A 21,075-nucleotide genomic window follows, 5' to 3' on the forward strand; every position below is an offset into this window, starting at 1 on the left:
TTTGGCTATTAGGAGTCTTTTGATGTTCCAAATGAATTTTAGGATTTAAAAAAAAATTTCTGTGAGAAATGCTATTGGAATTTTGATAAGAATTGAATTGAATGGACATTTTAACAATATTTACGCTTCTCATCCATGAAGAGTAACTCTTTCCATTTGTTTGTGTTCTTCAATCTCTTTCATCAGTATCTTACAGTTTTTGGTATATAGATGTTTCAATTCTGTGGTGAAATTTATTCCTAAGCATTTTGTTCTTTTCATGCTATTGTAAATGAGACTGTTTTGTCTGATGTAAATATATATGAGGTCATAAGATATATATATATGATCAGCTACCTCTGATATCTTTTGGTTTCCATTTGCATGGAATATCTTTTTTCATCCCTTCACTTTGAGCCTCTATGTGCCCTTAAAGCTGAAATGAGTCTCTTGTAATAGGATATATATATATATAGTTGAGTCTTGTTTTTTTTATAATTTGCTCAACTACTCTGTGCCTTTTGATTGGAGAGTTTAATTCATTTACATTCAAAGTGATTATTGATAGGTAAGGATTTCCTAATGGCATCTTGTTGATTGTTTTCTACCTGTTTTGTAGTTCCTTTGTTCATTTCTTCCTCTCGCTATCTTCCTTATCGAATATAGCGGTATACTCTGACTCCCTTCTTTTTTTCTTTTGTGTATCTGTAATACTATAGGTTTTTGCTTTGTGGTTACCTTAAGGCTTAAATGAAACATTTTATAGATATAACAGTCTGTTTGGAGCTGATAGCATCTAAATTTCAATCACATACAAAATCTCTGCCCTGTTATACCCCACCCTCCACATTTTGTGTTTTTGATGTCACAATTTACATCTTTTATATTTGGTATCTATTAATAAATTATTGCAGTTATAGCTATTTTAGTACTTTTGCCCTTTAACTTTTATACTAGGGTTAAGTGATTAATATAACACTGTAGTACTGGAGTATTCTACATTTGAATATATACTTACTTTTACTGATGTGTTTTATATTTTTATGTTTGTGTGTTGCTAATTTGTGTTCTTTTAACTTGAAGAATTCCTTTCAGCATTTCTTGTAAAGAAAGTCAAATGATGATGAACTCCCTCAGCTCTTGTTTGGGAAACTCTTTCTCCTTCAATTCTGAAGGACAACTTTGCCAGCAAAGAAGCTGAGGTCCTCTGCAGAGCAGGCCACTGTAAAGCATGATCACTGCTGCTGCATGACTGATACTGGTAGCCTCTGCCATTCTTCCTTGTGCCAAGCCATCTTTATACTTCTCAGCTTTGCTGATCTCTGCGTGGGATGAAACCAAAGATGGTCCTTTGTGCAGTGCCCCAAAAGGATGGGGAAGCTGGTTGCTCACCCTTTCCTAGTGAGAGGAACTATTTCAGACCAGAGAGTTACCTCTTGGCACTGAGCAGTGTGGACCTAGGGGATGGGATAATGCAGACAAAATGAAACTGTCTTCCTTTCTTTTTCGTGTGGTTATTCTCTGTTGTTGTTGTTCCACTGTGTTGCTGAAGTTTTTTAAGTGGACTCTTGAGCTCTCCCAGAGCTATTTTTGTTTGTGGATAGCTGTCTAATTGTTGAAGTTTGTTGGATGGAGCCTAGGGTCTCCTACCCCACCATTTTGGTGATGTCACTCTGGATGATCTCTCTGCTTTTAACAGCTGCATGCTATTTTGAATACCTTCTTGTGAGAGTTAAGCCAAATGAAAATCACGGAAAACATCTAAAGATATTCTACTGTGGGTTTTGTTTAATATCAATATTTTAGTTGCTTTTTCAAGGACAGCACTTTCACAACATAGTTTTGTACATTATTTTGCTTATTTTAAAAATGAATATTAACTGTTCACTGAAATTTTTGTTTTCTTTTAAAAAGATAATGCCACATCACAAGCTTTGGTTTTATTTGGTGCCCCTAAGGAAGCTGTTGAGATTATTCATGAAAATAAAATGACAAATACTGAAGGTAAGGACTGAATCTAAATTGTATAGTAACCTATATAAGCTATATTTATATTCACTCATTAGTTTGTAATGTCAGTGTTAAATTTTTATTAAGAAATACACTGTAAATATCATTAATAGTTAACAGAGTAATGATATATAAGAATATAATATTTTAATAAATTTTATTAATAGTATATTGTTAATTAAAATTTGGTTCATAAGAATTGTTTACAATTTCAGAAATGTATGAATTTTTGAAATAAACATTTTCTTTATCCTTCATGCCAGGACTGGCAAGTGCTAGAAGCTTTCTAGTTCATTGAGGATATGTTTCTTAGAAGAAAAAGAATAAGGACTAATGTTTTTGGTGTGTGAAATCCAGAATTAAAAATTGTTCATTGAAAATCCATGAAACATTAGCTCAGAAAGTGTTTCTGGTATCTTATGTTGTAAGAAGTAGAAAGAGATGATGAAATGTATACATTTTATGTATAGAGTTTCATATTTGTTTCTTCTCAGATCATTCTGGTGGAGAACTCCATACTTATTAAAATATTTAATCTAAATTTTGGTAAATCTCTGCTCTGCAGGTTGTTAGTTTGACAGGATAAAATTGGTATAAGTTACCCTTCTGATTATTTATCTATTTCTGTTCAATAGAAATCTTGAATAGAATTTTAATGTTCTGGCTTAGAGTTTATTGCCCAATGTTAGGTATGGGCCACAGTTAGTTTTAGACAAATTTTTTAAAATATCAAATTATTGATTTATTAACCAATTAATTCAAGACACTGGAATATACATGTGCTATTAGGGTGCAGAGATATTTAAGAAATGATTCTTATATGGAATGTATAATCTTGCAAGCCAAATAAAATATAATTATACACCAATTAGTACAACACAATAGAAATGGATGGTTGTATAGAGTAACAACAAAGATGACACAAAGTATTTAAAAGGTTTGCAGCCAATTCCAGTTTGTGACCATGGGGTTTCCCCACCACTAAGCCATTCTTGGACACCAGCTGGGTGTCCTACAATTCAGCTCAATTCTAACATCAGCTACCCAGAGATAGTGTCAGATCCCATAGGTTAAGGGCTTAGTCCTACAAGTCTACCCCTTGCCCCACTTCAGATGCCAGTCAAAAGCCCAGTTTGTCACCTGTGCTTCTGACCAACCACTATAGATTGGTGGTTCCAATTACACCCCTCCCTGCCTTGGTTTTGACTAATCTGCTAGAGTGGCTCACAGAACTCAGAGAAACATTTTATTTAGTAGATCACTGGTTTATTATAAAAGGATATAACTCAGCAACAGCAGATGGAAGAGATGCGTAAGGCGAGATATGGAGGAAGGGCACAGAGCTTACATGTCCTCTCGAAGTGTGCTGGTCTCCCCAAATCTTCATGTGTTCACCAGCCTAGAAGCTCTCCGATGATCCCTGTCCTTTGAGTTTTTATGGAGTCTACGTTACATGGGCAAGATTGATTAAATCATTGGCCATTGGCTATTGATGCACCCTCCAGCCCCTCTCCCCTCCCTAGAGGTCGGGGCGGGACTGAAAGTTCCAACTCTGTAATCACAAGATTGGTTCTCCTGAGTCCCCATCCTTAGGTGGGGTCCGAAAGTCACCTCATTAACATAACAAAGGACACTTTCATTGCTCTCATCAGTTAGGAAATTACAAGGGTTTTAGGAACTCTGTGCTACAAACACATGAAGACCAAATATATATTGCTTATTCTAAATCACAGTATCACAGTAGTGTATGACAAATGAATACTGTGGACAAGAATCTTTAGTGTTTCGAGTAACACCAGTTTGTATGGCCTCTAAGAATTAAGAGGATTGTTAATGGATAAGGACGGATTTGAACTGAATCTTGAAGGATGTATTTGTATATGAAAAGAAACGTGAGGAGGGAAATTAAGCAAGAGCCACAGAATGAGTCAAATAATGTGATGAAATAACACAAAATGCGGAAAAAATAGATTACTTTGACTATAGCATAGGAAAGATTCAGAAATTTAAAGATAATTGGTTAAAGTAAAGCTAGAAATGATTGAGGGGCAGTCAAGAAGCATTTTGAATTTCAGGCTCAAAAGTGTGAACTTCATTATTGCTCAGTCTCTGGTCCTATATAGATTCAATTGGAGATATTATGTTACCAAATTCTTTGCTTGAAAGTATGAGTCTGAGTGCACTATGTAGAATTATTTGGTTACAGAAGGAAATATGGAAACTATTCACCTAAACAAATAAGCTGCTGGATAGTTCTCCAGAAAAGATAGGTTTATTTGGGGTCAGCAGATTTGGGGTGTGAAACCACAATGAGCCATGTGCAAGTTCCGCCAAGGCAAGAGAAGGAGAACTCTTTTATATAAGGGAAAAGGAAGTTGGGAGGGCTATAGTAAACAAGGAGCCCATGGCTTTTCATTGGCTGAGTCCTTGCCAGGAAGGAAGAGGAGTCCTCCTTCTTGTTGGGCTCTGTTATCATCGCAGGGTGTGAGAACTCTCCCTGCTGGTCTCTTGACTCTAATTGAGGTTTCTGTTTATTAATTGCTATAAAAATGATTATCTTATTATGGTTTGTGCTTAAGGTAATAAGGGTTTGATCTATGAATGATAAACGGATATGAAAGATAGGAATTAAAGAGATTACAAAGGAATTGTTAAGATTTGGTAAACCGACTGGGTATATTGTTACAGGAACTTGAAAAGGAGGATTCAACAATGGTTTAACTGTTGCAAACTTTGATAACGGGAACAGAGAAGTAAGAAAGGAAAGGAATGGAATGAAGATGAATTTAGTTTTAGGAATACTGGCTTTGCGAATGGGTTTGGTCCTTTTAAGACTACCTCTGGCTTGCTGTCCTTGACAAAGTCCAAATGTTTAATACCAAATATATTGGAGATGGGCCTGAAACCGAAATTTTCATCTTGGTATGTCTTTACTCTCTCATCAGTCTTTTATTTGCCAAATAGTTCCTGATTATCGACTCTGTGCCAGACACCATGCTCACTGCTTGGAATGTATCAGATCCCTGCCACCCTGCCACCTCCCTCTGTACATCTCTGTAATCTTCTCCAGCTCTATATCTGGTCATACAAATGTGCTCATTTTCCTCTGTAGCCTTTCTGACTTTGGCATTTTAGTTTATTGATGTCATGAATTTATTTCCTTGTTTGTGGTATATCAGTTTCTCAAAGAGTACATTCTAATTTTACATTCCCATACTGCATAGGATCTAGCAAGTCCATCCTTCCCTTCCCTACATTCAGTGCTAGGCTTGGGCTCTAGGAAGGACAGGTTTTGGAATACATTTGGCAAGGAGTTCAGTGTAAAGTTAAGTCTAAAGATGTTTACTTAGGAGTCAAGCACTCAGAGGAGATGACTAAGGGAGAGAATATAAAGGGGAAAGATTATTTCTTACCAAGTAGTCATGATTAAGGAATATGAGGAGAAATAGCCAATGAGGAAGTAAAAGAAAGCTATTAAAGAAGAACATTTCAAAGAAGTATTTTCTACTATATTCTGTATAATGAGTTAAAAGAGAAGGAGAGTGGTACAAGGTTATTGAATTCTGTCACTAGGGAATGGCTGGTGGTCTTTGTAATCAAACAAATTTGTTGAGGTAAAATTTAAGTATAATAAAATTTACTCATTTTAAGTATACAGTTCAATGACTTGACAAATGTATACATCCATTTAACCACTGTCTTAAACAGGATATAGATACTCTTTTCAGAAAGTTCATTCATGTTCTTTGTGGTCACTGTCTCTTCACTCCACCCCTCATATCCACTGATATGATTTTAGTTTTAACATGTAAAAATTTTAAGTAAGTGGAATCATTCCATTTGTGCTCTTTTGTGTCCAGTTTCTTTCAAAGACTCAGAAAGAGGTCTGTGAGATTCATCCATGTTGTTGAATATATTAGTAGTTTCAATGTTGCATATATTAGTAGTTGTTCATTTTATTACTCAGTATTATTCCCTTGCATGAGTGCTGTATAGTTTATCTATTCAACCATTGATGGAAATTTGGCATTTTCTAATTTGGGGCTATTATAAATAAAGCTGTTATGAATATTTACACACAAGTCTTTTTATAGATGGATTTTTATTTATCTTGGGTAAATACATAGAAGTGGAATGCTGAGTCATATGATAAGTGTATGCTTAACTTTTATAAGAAATTGCCAAACTATTTTCCAAAAGTCATTTACAGTTCCACCAGCAATATATGAGTTATAGTTGTTCTATATCCTCACTAATATTGGCTTTGCCAGTCTTTCAAATTTTAGGCATTCTAGTGATTGTGAAGTTGTACTGCACTGTTAATTAAATTTGCATTTTTCTGATGATTAATAAAGCTGAGCATCTTTTTACATGCTTATTAGTCATTTGTGTATTGTCTTTTGGAAGATTCCAAGTCTTATGCCCATTCTTTAGTGGATTGTCTTCCTATATAGGAAGTTGTAAATTTTCTCTGCACATTCCAGATATAAATCATTTGTTGGATATATACATGTTTTCTCCCACTCTCTTGCTTGTTGTTTCATTGTTTCATATTGTAATATCTTTTTGAGGCATGATGAATGTTTTGACTTTGATGAAGTCAAATTTATTTTTTTAATGTTTCTCTCTCCCCTCCCTTCCTTCCTTCTTTCTTGCCTGTATTTTAAAAATACTTTTCTATTATGTCCTGGCCTATATTGTTTCTGATGGCAAATATAGCAGTTATTCATATCCATGTCCCCTATATGTAATGTGTCCTTTTGTTATCTGGCTGCTTTACAGATTTCCTCTTCAATTGGTTTTCAGCAGTTTGGCTATGATGTTCCCAGACATAGTTCTCTTTATATTTTAATTGTATGAGATTTGTTGAGCTTCTTGGATGTGTGAATTGATGTTTTTCATCAAAGTTTGAAAATTTTTTGGCTGTTATTCTGTTATTTTTCACTCCAAATTTCATTCTCCTCTTCTTGCAGAACCTCAACTTCACATGTGTTGGACTGATGGATTTTTTCCTACAATTCCTTGAGGATCTGTTCTTTTTTGTTCATTTTTCTTTCTCTTCTTCAGATTGGATAATTTTTAAAAATTTATTTTATTTGTTTATTTTTGGCTGCATTGGGTCTTCATTGCTGCACCTGGGCTTTCTCTAGTTGCGGCGAGTGGGGGCTTCTCTTGTTGTAGGACACAAGCTCTGGGCATGCAGGCTTCAGTAGTTGTGGCACACGGGCTCAGTAGTTGTGGCTCGCGGGCTCTAGAGCACAGGCTCAGTAGTTGTGGTGCACAGGCTTCATTGCTCTGCGGTATGTGAGATCTTCCTGGAGCAGGGCTCGAACCTGTGTCCTCTGCACTGGCAGGCGGACCCTCAACCACTGCGCCACAAGGGAAGTCTCTAGATTGGATAATTTTTATCAATTAATCGGCCCATTCATTCTTTACTCAGGGAAAGGTCTCCTTCTCCCTTCCCCCACCCCCAGTGTATAACAAAACTAAAAGGAACTTTGTTTTTCACAAAAAAAGTTAAAGGTACTTTCTGTTTATCACACAGAGGCTTTGCAAGGAGAAGAAATTATTGCTAAACTTAAGAGCACTAGCTTATTCTACATTTTGGGAAGAAAATCAAGATGTTAAAAGGGATAATCAAATGTGGAAAAGAAATCTGTGTTCAGATAAATTTTTTACTCAGAGTGCTGAAGTCAGATAAAGGAATGATACAGTAACTGGGGTGATGGATGTAAAGGAATTACATATTAAAATCAGAAGAGAAGGAAGGATGGTAGTGATAAAATCTTAAATTATTGGGCCTGTGTGAGTAAATTATGTAAGAATCAAGTTCATCGAGCAAGGAGAGTTGACAGTTAATGAACATAAACTGCCATTTGCCCACACAATCAGGCTGACGGTATTTTTTCTCAAACGAAAGTTTCATGTTGCAGTCTCAACAAACCTCAGCTCTGGCCTAGGTCCAGCAGGATCTTGCCCTTATGCATTGATTCTGAGCGAGGAAATTGGAGTTGGGCAGATTTTTAGAGCGAGTGAGTGTCCTGCCTGAGCTTAATTCTTGAAATACTCACCCTGATCCTTTGTGCACAGGCTTCATGAGGAGGAGCTCTATCCATTTGTGTTTAACTGAAACTGTGGCTTCATTGTATCATGGAATTTTAGGTGAAAATGATCTTATATAACACCCTGCCAACTAGTTCATTTATTCAGTGAGAAATCTGAGGTTAGCAACTGAGTAGTTTTAGCTTAAAAAAGCACAGTTACTTATCAGTCAAGTTGAAAAATGAGTGACCATGGACACCTAGTTTTGTGACCTAAGTGTATCTATAATGTGGGCAAAATTAAAAAGAAGTGGAAAGGAAAGTTTTAACTTACACTGTGCATGTATTAGAATAAAGCAGTAATAAGAACTCCTGAATTCTTGTTCTTTCTTGTGCTGCTTGTGATGCCATGTCTTCTATAGACTTTCAGTGCAAAATTTAACTTCACAGTATTTCATTTTCCCCACTTAACCATATGTAAAATGTTAATCCTAAACCATGGAGTGTGGTGGAAATTAATTAATACTCACCTAGTAGGTTGAGAATGGCACACGTAGAAAAATGTTAAATGAGTCATTGCTATCCTTGTTTTCTCCACATTTAATGAAGCAAAACAATGCTTTTGAGTATAAGGGCAACTGCCTGGTTGCTAAATGTGCTATATTAAAACCTTATTTCTTGGGGAAGGGCAACATGCCCTTATCAGGACGTTTGGATAAGAGATTAATGTGTACTTTTTACCAGCTTATTTTTTGGTCCTTTGACTTACAGAGATGAAAAAAACTATATATATATATATATATATATATATATATATATATATATATATATCTGTATGAACTAAAGAGGTAAAATGGAATATAGCACAAAAAAATAGTCATACTGAGTATATGCGTTCACTATGGTCAAAACATAGTAAAATACATTAGAATATCAGCATTGATATCTTGAAGGAAAATTTGAATTTCAAAAACAAGTGATATGTGAAACTTTTGAGAGGTGCCCTGAAATATATTTTAAGAACTGCTTCTCTTTATTTTGCCACATTTAAAAAAATATAAAAACAACCTTCATGGTATTGCTTACACTCTAAAGCCAGAGAGATATAGTTCAAGTCCCAGCTCTCCCACATCCCAGCTCTGTGGAATAGGGCACTTTATATAACCTCTCTAAGCTTTGATTTCCTCACATGTGAAATCAAGAGAATAATCTCATTTCATAAGATTGTTGTGAGGATTAAATAATATGTGGCATCAAAAATACTTAGCACATGGCTTCCCTGGTGGCGCAGTGGTTGAGAGTCCGCCTGCCGATGCAGGGGACGCAGGTTCGTACCCCGGTCCGGGAAGATCCCACATGCCGCGGAGCGGCTGGGCCCGTGAGCCATGGCCGCTGAGTCTGCGCGTCCGGAGCCTGTGCTCCGCAACAGGAGAGCCCACAACAATGAGAGGCCCGCGTACCGCAAAAAAAGAAACAAAAAACAAAACTTAGCACAGTTCCATGTTTGGCACATATTTTAGTGTTCAAAAATGTTTATATATATATATATTTCTATATGGGCTATTATTTTATATATGGGATAGAGTAAACACTTATAAATTAAACACATGCCATTTTGACAGAGATTGCATTTTTGGAGGAGGATATTATGAGATATCATTTAAAGATATTTAAAAGATTGCAGTTTAAATGAAGCTATCTAAAATATTTACCATCTCTATGTGTTGACATTGAAACAAAAGGCACAGACTGGAGGCAACAGCATTACTCTGTGTTCCTCAAGGTTAACTGCAATGAGGACATCAGACTGTTCTCGTTGAGGCACTGAGCCTATTCTGTGTATTGCATTTAAGATCAGTGATTGCAGCTGTAATCCAGACCAGTAGAGTTCTTAGAGGCAAAAAGACTGCAAGTAAGCACTTTGGTGGAGTCTTCACGGACAACATTGCTGTGCTTCTGTAACCTTCAGTTGATTCGGAACATGCCAGGATTAGAATCACTGAGGCACATCAGACTGAGTGGATTTTATGATGAGTACAACTTGAATGCCATAGTGAGCACATCAGTCACTCTTCACATAAGACTTCAATTTTTAGAGATGGAAGGTAGAAAATGAGGTTATTGTGAGGATGATAGGGACCTGCTTTTACTTTTTTTTCAGCAAGAGAAACCATGCTGGATTTAAGGAAGAACTTCTTCAATGCCTGAGTGGTTAGATATTATTTACATTGGAACATGTGGGGTCTCTTTAAGGGGAGAATTTAAAATACATGTCAAAGTCATTTTTTAAGTGATTCAGGATCTATTTAGAAAAATGGATTAACTGGTTTCTACCTTTTTTCTTTATTTTTTCATGATGCTGTGGAACACTTTAACTTTTTAACTTGCTTGAAGTTTTATTCTTGCTTCTTAGATTTATTTTTATTTGTTACCGTTTAAGTTATAAATGATCATTTTATTTTAGCTTTCAGATTATTTGAAGCTTAATTCTATAATTCTCTGACATTTATCAATCTGTTGATTAAAGAAAATTTGAGTGTTAGTACTAGTAAAGCAGAATACTTTTTGTACATTCTGAACATCAGGGTTTACTATTCTGTATATGACTGTGAACTGATGTCCTCTGTCTGCTTTATCTATAGGGGTGAATGCAGGCATTTACTTTAGCCACCCATGCCGACGTAAAAGCTGTGCTTTAGTAAACATCCCAGCACCATGTGTCAACAAAGTGATTTCACACATTGAAGATGTGGAGTCTAAAATACAGAAGCATCTGAAAAAGGTAAGTGATAATTAACATGCTAACATTTTTGTAAGCTCTATAAGGCCTATAAGTGTCTGTTACTTAAAGAACCCGGGGAATTATTATTTTTTTTAATGATTCTTGGACTACTTTATAGAATCTTGGCTCAGTTACATAATTTACTAATCTAGACATGTTTTTGATAGTGTCATTTCAGAAGGGTGAAATGACCTTATTAAATAGATTTTTTTTTCCCTACGTGTTTGTTCTTTATCCACAGGCAATCATGCTAAGTAGTAATTTCCATAGCCAACTTGACTAGTAAATAAATAGCATTTACATCCTTTTTAGGGACACTAAACTGATTAGATGATTAGCTGAGTACATTGGTGTATAAAAGGACAGAATGCCCTCTTTAATGAGTTATTTTGTTCTAAAGAAATACTCAACAGGTCTGTTAAAAGAGAATATAATGATTCTTCCTTTGTCTTTTTAAACTGATGAAGTTTGCCTTTATTATTCTGAAGGGAGTTCAATCTTGAAATTACTGAAACTTTCAGTTATTTTCAAAGGATGATTTAGGAATGATTAAAAAACCTTCTCATACATTTTATTAATATTATGTTTCTAAGCAATTAATGCACAACTACGCTGCCCAGACAGGAAGATAAGTTTGTCAGAGATTTGTGCTATTTCCCTTCCTTCACCGCTGTTACTGGATCTGGCTCTGAGAGAGTTCTGATGGGCCCTCATCATGCTTGATCTAGGGTGTAGTTTCCTTCCAGAGGCATTAGAGTGCCGTCTTTAAGATCACAGCCCTTAGAGCCATATATTCTGTGAACTTAGATGGGAATCGTGATAATAATATTGTGTTAGATAAAGTGCTAGCATATGATATTAGCTATGTGTATTGTTATTTCTACAATATTATTTATATCATTCTGTATTAGTATTATATTTATCTCTGTTGCTTTTTTGTTTCCCCAAACCAGAATACCCCTTCACAGAATGCTTCGCAGGTCACAGGTCTAATGGTGGTGTGGGCCTTGAAGAGTATATTAAATAGATAGAAGAGAATTAATATTAATTAATATGATACACATCACATGTGTTTTAATTAACAATTATGCATGTTGTTAAAAATGATAAAATAGATTAATAGGTATTTTAATAAACAATTATAGTAACTGTACTATAATAGCTATTATAAACCATTGTAATAACTCAAAACTGTTGTTGAATTGTTAATGTTATGTCTAACTGATAGATGGGGAAATAATAATTTAAAGTAGTTGAGAGTCTTGTTCAAGGTCATGACAGAATTGGGATTTGAACACACTCCCTCTTTAACAAAGCCCATGTTCATTACCCAATCCTGCTTGGGATTCTGAGCAGTTAATGAACTGTTAAACACTATGGATAATGCGCCAGCTAAAATATTACCTTAGATAAAAGTAATTCACAAAATAAGCTAAGATATTTTATAGCTTATCTTCAGGAAAACTGAAAAACCAGCCTTTTTGTGTAAATATATTATGTAAATGAGCCAGCTGCTATTAAGTTTGTCCATCCACTCATAGACGTTTAACTGCAATTCTGAATCTTGAAAAGAAAATTTTTCAGAGTAGAGTTACTGTGAACATTTTATCTATACTCCTTTTTGCAAAGAATGAGAAGACATGGAAAAATGATGGAAATAATCACCTGGATAACTTCCTATACAAATAAGAGTTTTGGTTTTATTTTTCTTCCACCTGATTCTCCCAGACTTCTAGAATAGAGATAGTTTTATTTAATTTGGAATGATCTCTACTAAATTGAAAATTTCTTCTGCATTTGATCAATATAAGTCATTAAGATGCTACTATGATTTAAAAGAATGGCTTAGAGAGAAAGTATTTAGAAATCATTCTTTAAAATATAAAGAATATATTGTACAATAATAATAACTGTATCATTAATAACAATGATAATAAAGATAATGTTTATTAAGTGCTTACTGTATATCATAGGCTGTATTAAACAATTAATATGCATGATTTTATTGAATCTTTATGGAAACCTTGTGAGGTAGAAAGTGCCATTATCCCCAATTATGGATGAGGAAAATGATTGCAAAGGTTGATTTCTCCTTTCTCCCAGAGCTAGCATCCACACTACAGATACACACTAGGTGTATCTGAGACCTATGACCACTCTGTTCACCACTGTACTGAGTCACCTCTATGCCTGAAGGTATGTCAGCTATGAGGACCCAATAACATGAATGTTAAAATGCTTATACTTGGAAAACGTTGCTTTGCTTACACCATTTTGTATCCGTTTTTAACTCCAAAACCTAATGTTTGATCATCTGACCTTCTTGACCAAATACTTTGAGTTCTCTCATTCTGTTAATTCTATTTCATTTGAAACTTCAAACCTGACACATCTACCATTTCCCATTCTATCATACCCATTTTCTTTTACTTCCTTGCCTAACCAGTTCATCTCTTAAAACACTCACCAATTGGTATATTTGGTCCTTTACTTCTTTATCCTGCCGTCCTTTTAGTCTGACAAAGTGCCAAATCTAATGAGCTCTCTCTGATGGTCAGCCATCTTCACTCCTACACCCAGGCGGCTGAATAGTGATGGAGAACATTGCACAATAATCCAAATCTGAGATATTATGCACTCATGGTTTCCAACCTCAATGGGACCTTTCATAGTGCTCTGATATTATTCTATTTGTCAATCAGAACTTTCCCTAGTATTCTTTGGTGGCTACTCTAGTCCTCTCTTTTGTTCAGGTTTCCAAATCCTCCACCTCACTACTCAGTCATCTCTTACTTCCCGAAGAAAATAGGAGATAAAATAACAGAAATGCCTCAAACCCCTGTTATCTCACCTATGCACGTCCTTGAATTCCACAAACATAATTCCCTTTGTCCTTCTATGGAAGATTCCCCCCCACACACACAATGGCTCTCCCTTCCCCTGTGTTCTGTCTTGTGCCTTTGCAAGGATCTTGTTCCATCAGGCGTTGTTCCAACCATCCTGTGTTCCAAATCTCCTTTTTTATTAACTCACTCCTGTCAACGTTTAAAATATTGACATTTGTCCTGTTTTCAAGAAATTTTTTCATCCCATACATCCCTTTAAATATATCCCCTTTTCACTTTCTCTTCTCATTCCGTGAGACATCTGAAAAGAGTTGCCTAAATTTACTATTTCTGATCCCTCACCTCTCAGTTACCCATTTATTCATTGCAATCTGCATTTGGTCCTCATTATTCTAATGAAAATATCTTCAGAAAAATAACCACTGTTTTTTCTGTTATCTATTGCTACAAGCGTGTGCACGTGCACACACACACAAACACACACACTCTAAAACTTCGTGGCTAGAAGAAGCATTTATTTGGTTATCATTGAGCAGTTTGTTCTGGGCTCAGCTGGATAATTTTGTTGGTTCTTGCCTGGGGCCGATCATGTGGCTGCACATATCTGCTAAGTCAACTGGAGATAGAGATAAGAATGGCCTCGCTCACATGCCTGGTGGTTGGGAGAGTATTTTAAGAGGACAAATCTCAATGGGTAAGTGCTTAGTAAAGCTTTGCTTGTGTTATGTTTGCTCAAGTCCCACTGGCCAAAGCCAAGCCTATAATCAGTCCCCCTGTTAATCCAGTAGAGTATTAGAGAAAATGTGGATGCCAGGCGACATGATTCTTTGGGAACTATTTATGTAGCAATCTATTAGCTAGTCCATTGGCAACATGATGAACCGTCCATCCAAATGCAAACTATAATCACCAGCTCTCCAAAAGTTTTATTCCATAATGGTATCATGCAGACGTCCATGGCAACACATACTGCAAAAGATCTGACGCAGGCAGTATTTCTTAGGTGCATCTTCTTTTTGACCCAGAAATATATGAATTAAAATGAGAAGTTAAATACTGTTCCTGCATACTTAGCATACAGAATCATCACAAAAAACATTCTCATTTACATAAGGGGAGGAATGAAAGGCACATAGCTTTCACTAATGCATAAAATTTTGAAATTTATCAGAGCACATGATGTTAGGTCTACCACACCTGGAACCAAGGAATGTTTCTTGGTTTAGGACTCAGTTCTGCTTCCTGGGAATAGTTTCTGAATTTGTTGTTCTCCTTGTCTCTTTCATCTACTATCAGAGCTCTTTGCTCTTTGATTTTCATAATAGACCTGAATAGCTATCTCAGGCTTTTTCCTGTATTAGTCTGCTCATGCTGCCATAACAAAATACCATAGACCTGGTGGCTTAAACAACAGAAATTTATTTTCTCACAGTTCTTCTAGAGGCTGGAAGTCCAAGGTCAAGGTGCTGTCAGTGTTGGGTCTATTGGGGAATCTCTTCCTGGTTTGTAACCAGCCTCCTTCTCATTGTGTGCCCACATGGCCTTTCCTCTGTGTCCATATGTTGAGACAGAGCTCTGGTGTCTCTTCCCCTTCTTATAAGAACACAGGTGTTATTGTATTAGGACCCCACCCTTGTGACATCATTTAACTTTATCTGCTAATATAGTCACATTGGAGATTAAGGCTTCAACATATGAATTTTGGGGGCAGACAGCTCAGTCCATAACACTGCCATAATAAGCTGGAAGCTCAGAAGCTTTTTTGTATTTTGAACTCTCTCTTGTTTTTTAGGCCAAAATGTTTCAATTCTCCTAAGAACTTCAGGGTTTCATATTAATCTCATTGGGTTTAACCCCACAACTTAAAAGCTGTGGCCATATTCTTTTTTTTTTTTATTTAACATAATTTCTTTTAGTTAGGTAATTTTTTATATTCTCCTAAATAGTATTGGTTTTTTAAAATAAACTTTATTTTAGAACAGATTGAGACATCTAGAAAAATTGGGATGATGATACAGAGATTTCATATATACTTACATTGCATAATCTCTTACGTTAGTGCAGTACATTTGTAGTATGGTACATTTGTTGTAATTAATGAACCAATATTTGTACATTATTACTAACTGTAGTTCATACTTTATTTTAATTTCTTTAGGCTTATTTGAGATGAAATTCACGTAACATAAAATTAACCGTTTTAAAGTGAACAACTTGGCAGCATTTAGTACATTTGCAAAGTTGTGCTGTCACCACTTCTATCTAGTTCTAGGACATTTTCACCACTGCAAAATAAAGCCTCACACACATTAAAGATTTAATCCTCATTTAGCTCTCTACTCTGGCCTGGCAACCACACTCTGCTTTCTATTTCTATGTATTTACCTGTTCTGGAGTTTTTGTATAAAGGAAATCATACAATATGTGATCTTTTGTGTCTGGCTTCTCTTGCTTAGCATAACATTTTCAGGTTCATCTGCATTGCACCATGTATCAGTACTTCCTTTTTTATGGCTTAATAATATTCCACTGTATGTATATACGACAATTTCTTTAACTGTTCATCTGTTAATGAACATTTGGGTTGTTTCTACCTTTTGTCTATTGTAAATATGGCTGAAATGAACCTTCATATACAAGGATTTATTTGAGCACCTGTTTTCAATTCTTTTGGGTATATACCTAGGGGTAGAATTACTTTGTCATATGGTAGTTTTATGTTTAACTTATTGAGAACCACCAAACTCTTCTTCATAGCTCAAATATTTTTGTTCTTGAGTTGTGAGAGTTCTTTATATATTTTGGATTACTAGACCCTAATCAAATATATGATTTGTGAACATTTTCTCCAGTTACGTAGGTTGTCTCACTTTCTTGATCATGTTCCCTGATGTACAAAAGTTTTTAATTTTGACGAAGTTCAGTTTATCTGTTTTTTCTTTTGTTGCTCATGCTTTTGTTGTCATATCTAAGAATTCATTACCAAATCCCAGGTGATGAAGATTTACCTTTATGTTTTCTTCTTTGAGTTTTATGGTTTTAGCACTTATATTTAAATCTTTGATACATTTTACGTATAGGAGACATGTATATCCTTGGAGTCAATGGTAAGATAATGGTGGATTAAAAATGACTACCCTCCTCCTTTATACCTCCTTCCATTGACAGTCTATTCTCTCAACCTTTAAACATAGACTGGACTTGTGACTTGTTTTGAACAAATATGTCAGAAGAAATGTCATATAACTGCTAAGCAAAGTATCAAGAAGCCTTGAAGCTTCCGCTTTCACTCTCTTGCTGCTGTAAGTTCCCCAGGTAAAGAAGCATAATCTAGCCTCTTTGAGGATGAATGACCAAGTAGAGAGACAGACCCAACTCACAGCAAGCACAAACCATCAGACTTTTGAGTGAAGTTGTTTTGAACAATTCTATCCTAGTCAAGCTGCCAGATGACTGCATTAGTTTGAGGTCACATTAGTGACCATAAAAACCACACAGCTGAGCCCATCTTACATGGTGACTCACAAAATTATGAGCAAATAAAACGGGGAATATTTATAGCCACTAAGTTTAAGAGTGGCTTATTATGCAGCAGTAACTTATGCATTGTTGAATACGACACTGAAATGTACAGGCACCTGTGCGTATACACCACATTAAAGTGAGTAAAATGGAAAATTTTATTCTGTGTAGTGTTGAAAATGAAACTGTTGACCACTTTCTCCTTCTGGAAAAATCCCATTTCTATTTTTTTTTTAAAATGTCTTTTGCTAACTTGACTCTAACAGGCTTTATTCCTATTTTGGTAGATATTCCCTCCAGTCTGTATGGCAGATCATTTTTCCTCTGACCATATTGAAAATACTCGTGCTCCCCAGACATGTCCTCTTCTCATTTTACTCTCCCTTTGGATAATACCATTTGAATGTATGTTATTTTATTTATGTACTGTATGCTTATACCAATTTGAGATTCCCAGCTCAGATTTCACTTTTTTTATAAGACCCGTATACCCAATGCCTACTGAACATCTTTTTATATATATCTTTGAAGCACCTCAAATTCAAAACATATGAAAGTAGTTATTTCTTTCTTCTGTGTTCCCAGGTACAATTAAAGGAACATTATTCACCCAGTAACCTAAGCCAGAAAGTTGATTAATTATAATGACTGTTCACTTTTCCTTTATATACAATTACTAATTTTTTGGTTTTTTAAATTAAATTTTATTTTTTATACAGCAGGCTCTTATTATTATCTATTTTATACATATTAGTGTATATATGTCAATCCCAATCTCCCAATTCATCACACCACCACCACCACCCGCCCTGCTCTCCCCTCCTTGGTGTCCATACGTTTGTTCTCTACATCTGTGTCTCTGTTTCTACCTTGAAAACCAGTTCATCTGTAGCATTTTTCTAGATTCCACATATATGCGTGAATATATGATGTTTGTTTTTCTCTTTCTGACTTACTTCACTCTGTATGACAGACTCTAGGTCCATCCATGTCTCTACAAAGGACCCAATTTTGTTCCTTTCTATGGCTAAGTAATATTCGTTGTATATATGTACCACATCTTCTTTATCCATTCGTCTGTCGATGGGAATTTAGGTTGCTTCCATGACCTGGCTATTGTAAATAGTACTGCAGTGAACATTGGGGTGCATGTGTCTTTTTGAATTACGGTTTTCGCTGGGTATATGCCCAGTAGTGGGATTGCTGGGTCATATGGTAGTTCTTTTTCTAGTTTTTTAAGGAACCTTCATACTGTTCTCCATAGTGGCTGTATCAGTTTACATTCCCACCAACAGTGCAAGAGGGTTCCCTTTTCTCCACACCCTCTCCAGCATTTGTTGTTTGTAGATTTTCTGATGATGCCCATTCTAACTGGTGTGAGGTGATACCTCATTGTAGTTTTGATTTGCATTTCTCTAATAATTAGTGCTGTTGAGCAGCTTTTTATGTGCCTCTTGGCCATCTGAATGTCTTCTTTGGAGTAATGTCTATGTCTTCTGCCCATTTTTTGATTGGTTGTATTTTGTTTAATACTGAGCTGCATGGAGAATGTTTTGTAGTAAGAATCAGCCAATTACAGCCCATGGGCCAACTTCAGCCCAAAGCCTGTATTTGTAATGCCAATGAGCTTAGAATGGTGTTAACATTTTTAAGGTTTGTAAAGAAAAACAGAAAAGAGCATGTAGCCTGTTGATCTATAAAGAGTAAATATTATATGCTTTTGAAAAAAAATATTGAGCTGCATGAGCTGTTTATATATTTTGGAGATTAATCCTTTGTGCGTTGATTCATTTGCGAATATTTCCTCCCATTCTTAGGGTGTCTTTTCGTCTTGTTTATGGTTTCCTTTGCAGTGCAAAAGCATTTAAGTTTCATTAGGTCCCATTTGTTTATTTTTATTTTTTTATTATTATTATTTTTTGCGGTGCGCGGGCCTCTCACTGTTGTGGCCTCTCCCGCTGCGGAGCACAGGCTCCAGACACACATGCCCAGCGGCCATGGCTCATGGGCCCGTCCGCTCTGTGGCATGTGGGATCCTCCCGGACCGGGGCACGAACCCGTGTCCCCTGCATTGGCAGGTGGACTCTCAACCACTGCGCCACCAGGGAACCCCCCCCCCATTTTGTTTTTATTTCCATTACTCTGGGAAGTGGATCAAAAAAGATCTTGCTGTCATTTATGTCAAAGAGTGTTCTTCCTATGTTTTCCACTAAGAGTTTTATAGTGTCCAGTCTTACATTTAGGTCTCTAATCCATTTTGAGTTTATTTTTGTGTGTGGTGTTAGGGAGTGTTCTAATTTCATTCTTTTAAATGTAGCTGTCCAGTTTTCCAAGCACCACTTATTGAACAGGTTGTCTTTTCTCCATTGGATATTCTTGCCTCCTTTGTCATAGATTAAGTGACCATAGGTGCATGGGTTTACCTCTGAGCTTTCTATCCTGTTCCATTGATCTATGTTTCTGTTTTTGTGCCAGTACCATAGTGTCTTGATTACCGTAGCTTTGTAGTATAGGCTGAAGTTGGGGAGCATGATTCCTCCAGCTCCATTTTTCTTTTTCAAGATTGCTTTGGCTATTCGTAGTCTTCTGTGTTTTCATACAAATTGTAATATTTTTTGTTCTAATTCTGTGAGAATACCATTGGTAATTTGATAGGGATTGCTTTGAATCTGTAGATTGCTTTGGGTAGTATAGTCATTTTCACAATGTTGATTCTTCCAATCCAAGAGCGTGGTATATCGCTCCATCAGTTTCTATCATCTTTAATTTCTTTCATCACTGTCTTCTAGCTTTCTGCATACAGGTCTTTTGTCTCCTTAGGAAGGTTTATTCCTAGGTACTTTAATCTTTTTGTTGCAATGGTAAATGGGAGTGTTTCCTTAATTTCTCTTTCAGATTTTTCATTGTTAGTGTATAGGAATGCAAGAGATTTCTGTGCATTAATTTTGTATCCTGCTACTTTGCCAAATTCATTGATTAGCTCTAGTACTTTTCTGGTAGCATATTTAGGATTCTCTATGTATAGGATCATGTCGTCTGCAAACAATGACAGCTTTACTTCTTCTTTTCTGATTTGTATTCCTTTTATTTCTTTTTCTTCTCTGACTGCCATGGCTAGGACTTCCAAAGCTATGTTGAATAATAGTGGCGAGAGTGGGCATCTTTGTATTGTTCCTGATCTTAGAGGAAATGCTTTCAGTATTTCACCATTGAGAATGATATTGGCTTTGGGTTTGTCATATATGGCCTTTATTATGTTGAGGTAGGTTCCCTCTATGCCCACTCTCTGGAGAGTTTTTATCATAAATGGGTGTTGAATTTTGTCAAAAGCTATTTCTGCATCTATTGAGATGATCTTATGGTTTTTATTCTTCAGTTTGTTAATAAGTTGTATCACATTGATTGATTTGTGTATATTGAAAAATCCTTGTATTCCTGGGATAAATCCCACTTGATCATGGTCTGTGATCCTTTTAATGTATTGTTGGATTCTGTTTGCTAGTATTTTGTTGAGGATTTTTGCCTCTATATTCATCAATGATACTGGTCTGTAATTTTCTTTTTTTGTAGTATCTTTCTCTGGTTTTGGTATCAGTGTTGGTGGCCTCGTAGAATGAGTTTGAGAGTGTTCCTTCCTCTGCAATTTTTTGAAAGAGTTTGAGAAGGATGGGTGTTAGCTCTTCTCTAAATGTTTGATAGAATTCACCTGTGAAGCCATCTGGTCCTGGACTTGTGTTTGTTGGAAGATTTTTAATTACAGTTTCAATTTCATTACCTGTGATTGTTCTGTTCATATTTTCTAATTCTTCCTGGTTCAGTCTTGGTAGGTTATAATTTTCTAAGAATTTGTCCATTTCTTCCAGGTCGTCCATTTTATTGGCATAGAGTTGCTTGT

General features: G+C 35.8%; 1 protein-coding gene across 1 annotated transcript in view; it reads left to right on the plus strand.

Moving 5' to 3' along the window:
* The first annotated feature begins 1,322 nt into the window (after window positions 1-1,322).
* CCDC178 (coiled-coil domain containing 178) overlaps window positions 1,323-21,075 on the plus strand; it is a 367,748-nt gene continuing 347,995 nt past the window's right edge. The window contains exons 1-3 of the mRNA XM_067701374.1: window positions 1,323-1,380; window positions 1,894-1,983; window positions 10,673-10,812. Of these exons, the coding sequence (XP_067557475.1) occupies window positions 1,323-1,380; window positions 1,894-1,983; window positions 10,673-10,812 (288 nt within the window). The remainder of the gene's footprint in view (window positions 1,381-1,893; window positions 1,984-10,672; window positions 10,813-21,075) is intronic.

The sequence above is a fragment of the Pseudorca crassidens genome, chromosome 12 (genome assembly GCF_039906515.1).
Source record: "Pseudorca crassidens isolate mPseCra1 chromosome 12, mPseCra1.hap1, whole genome shotgun sequence".
Classification (NCBI taxonomy): Eukaryota; Metazoa; Chordata; class Mammalia; order Artiodactyla; family Delphinidae; genus Pseudorca; species Pseudorca crassidens.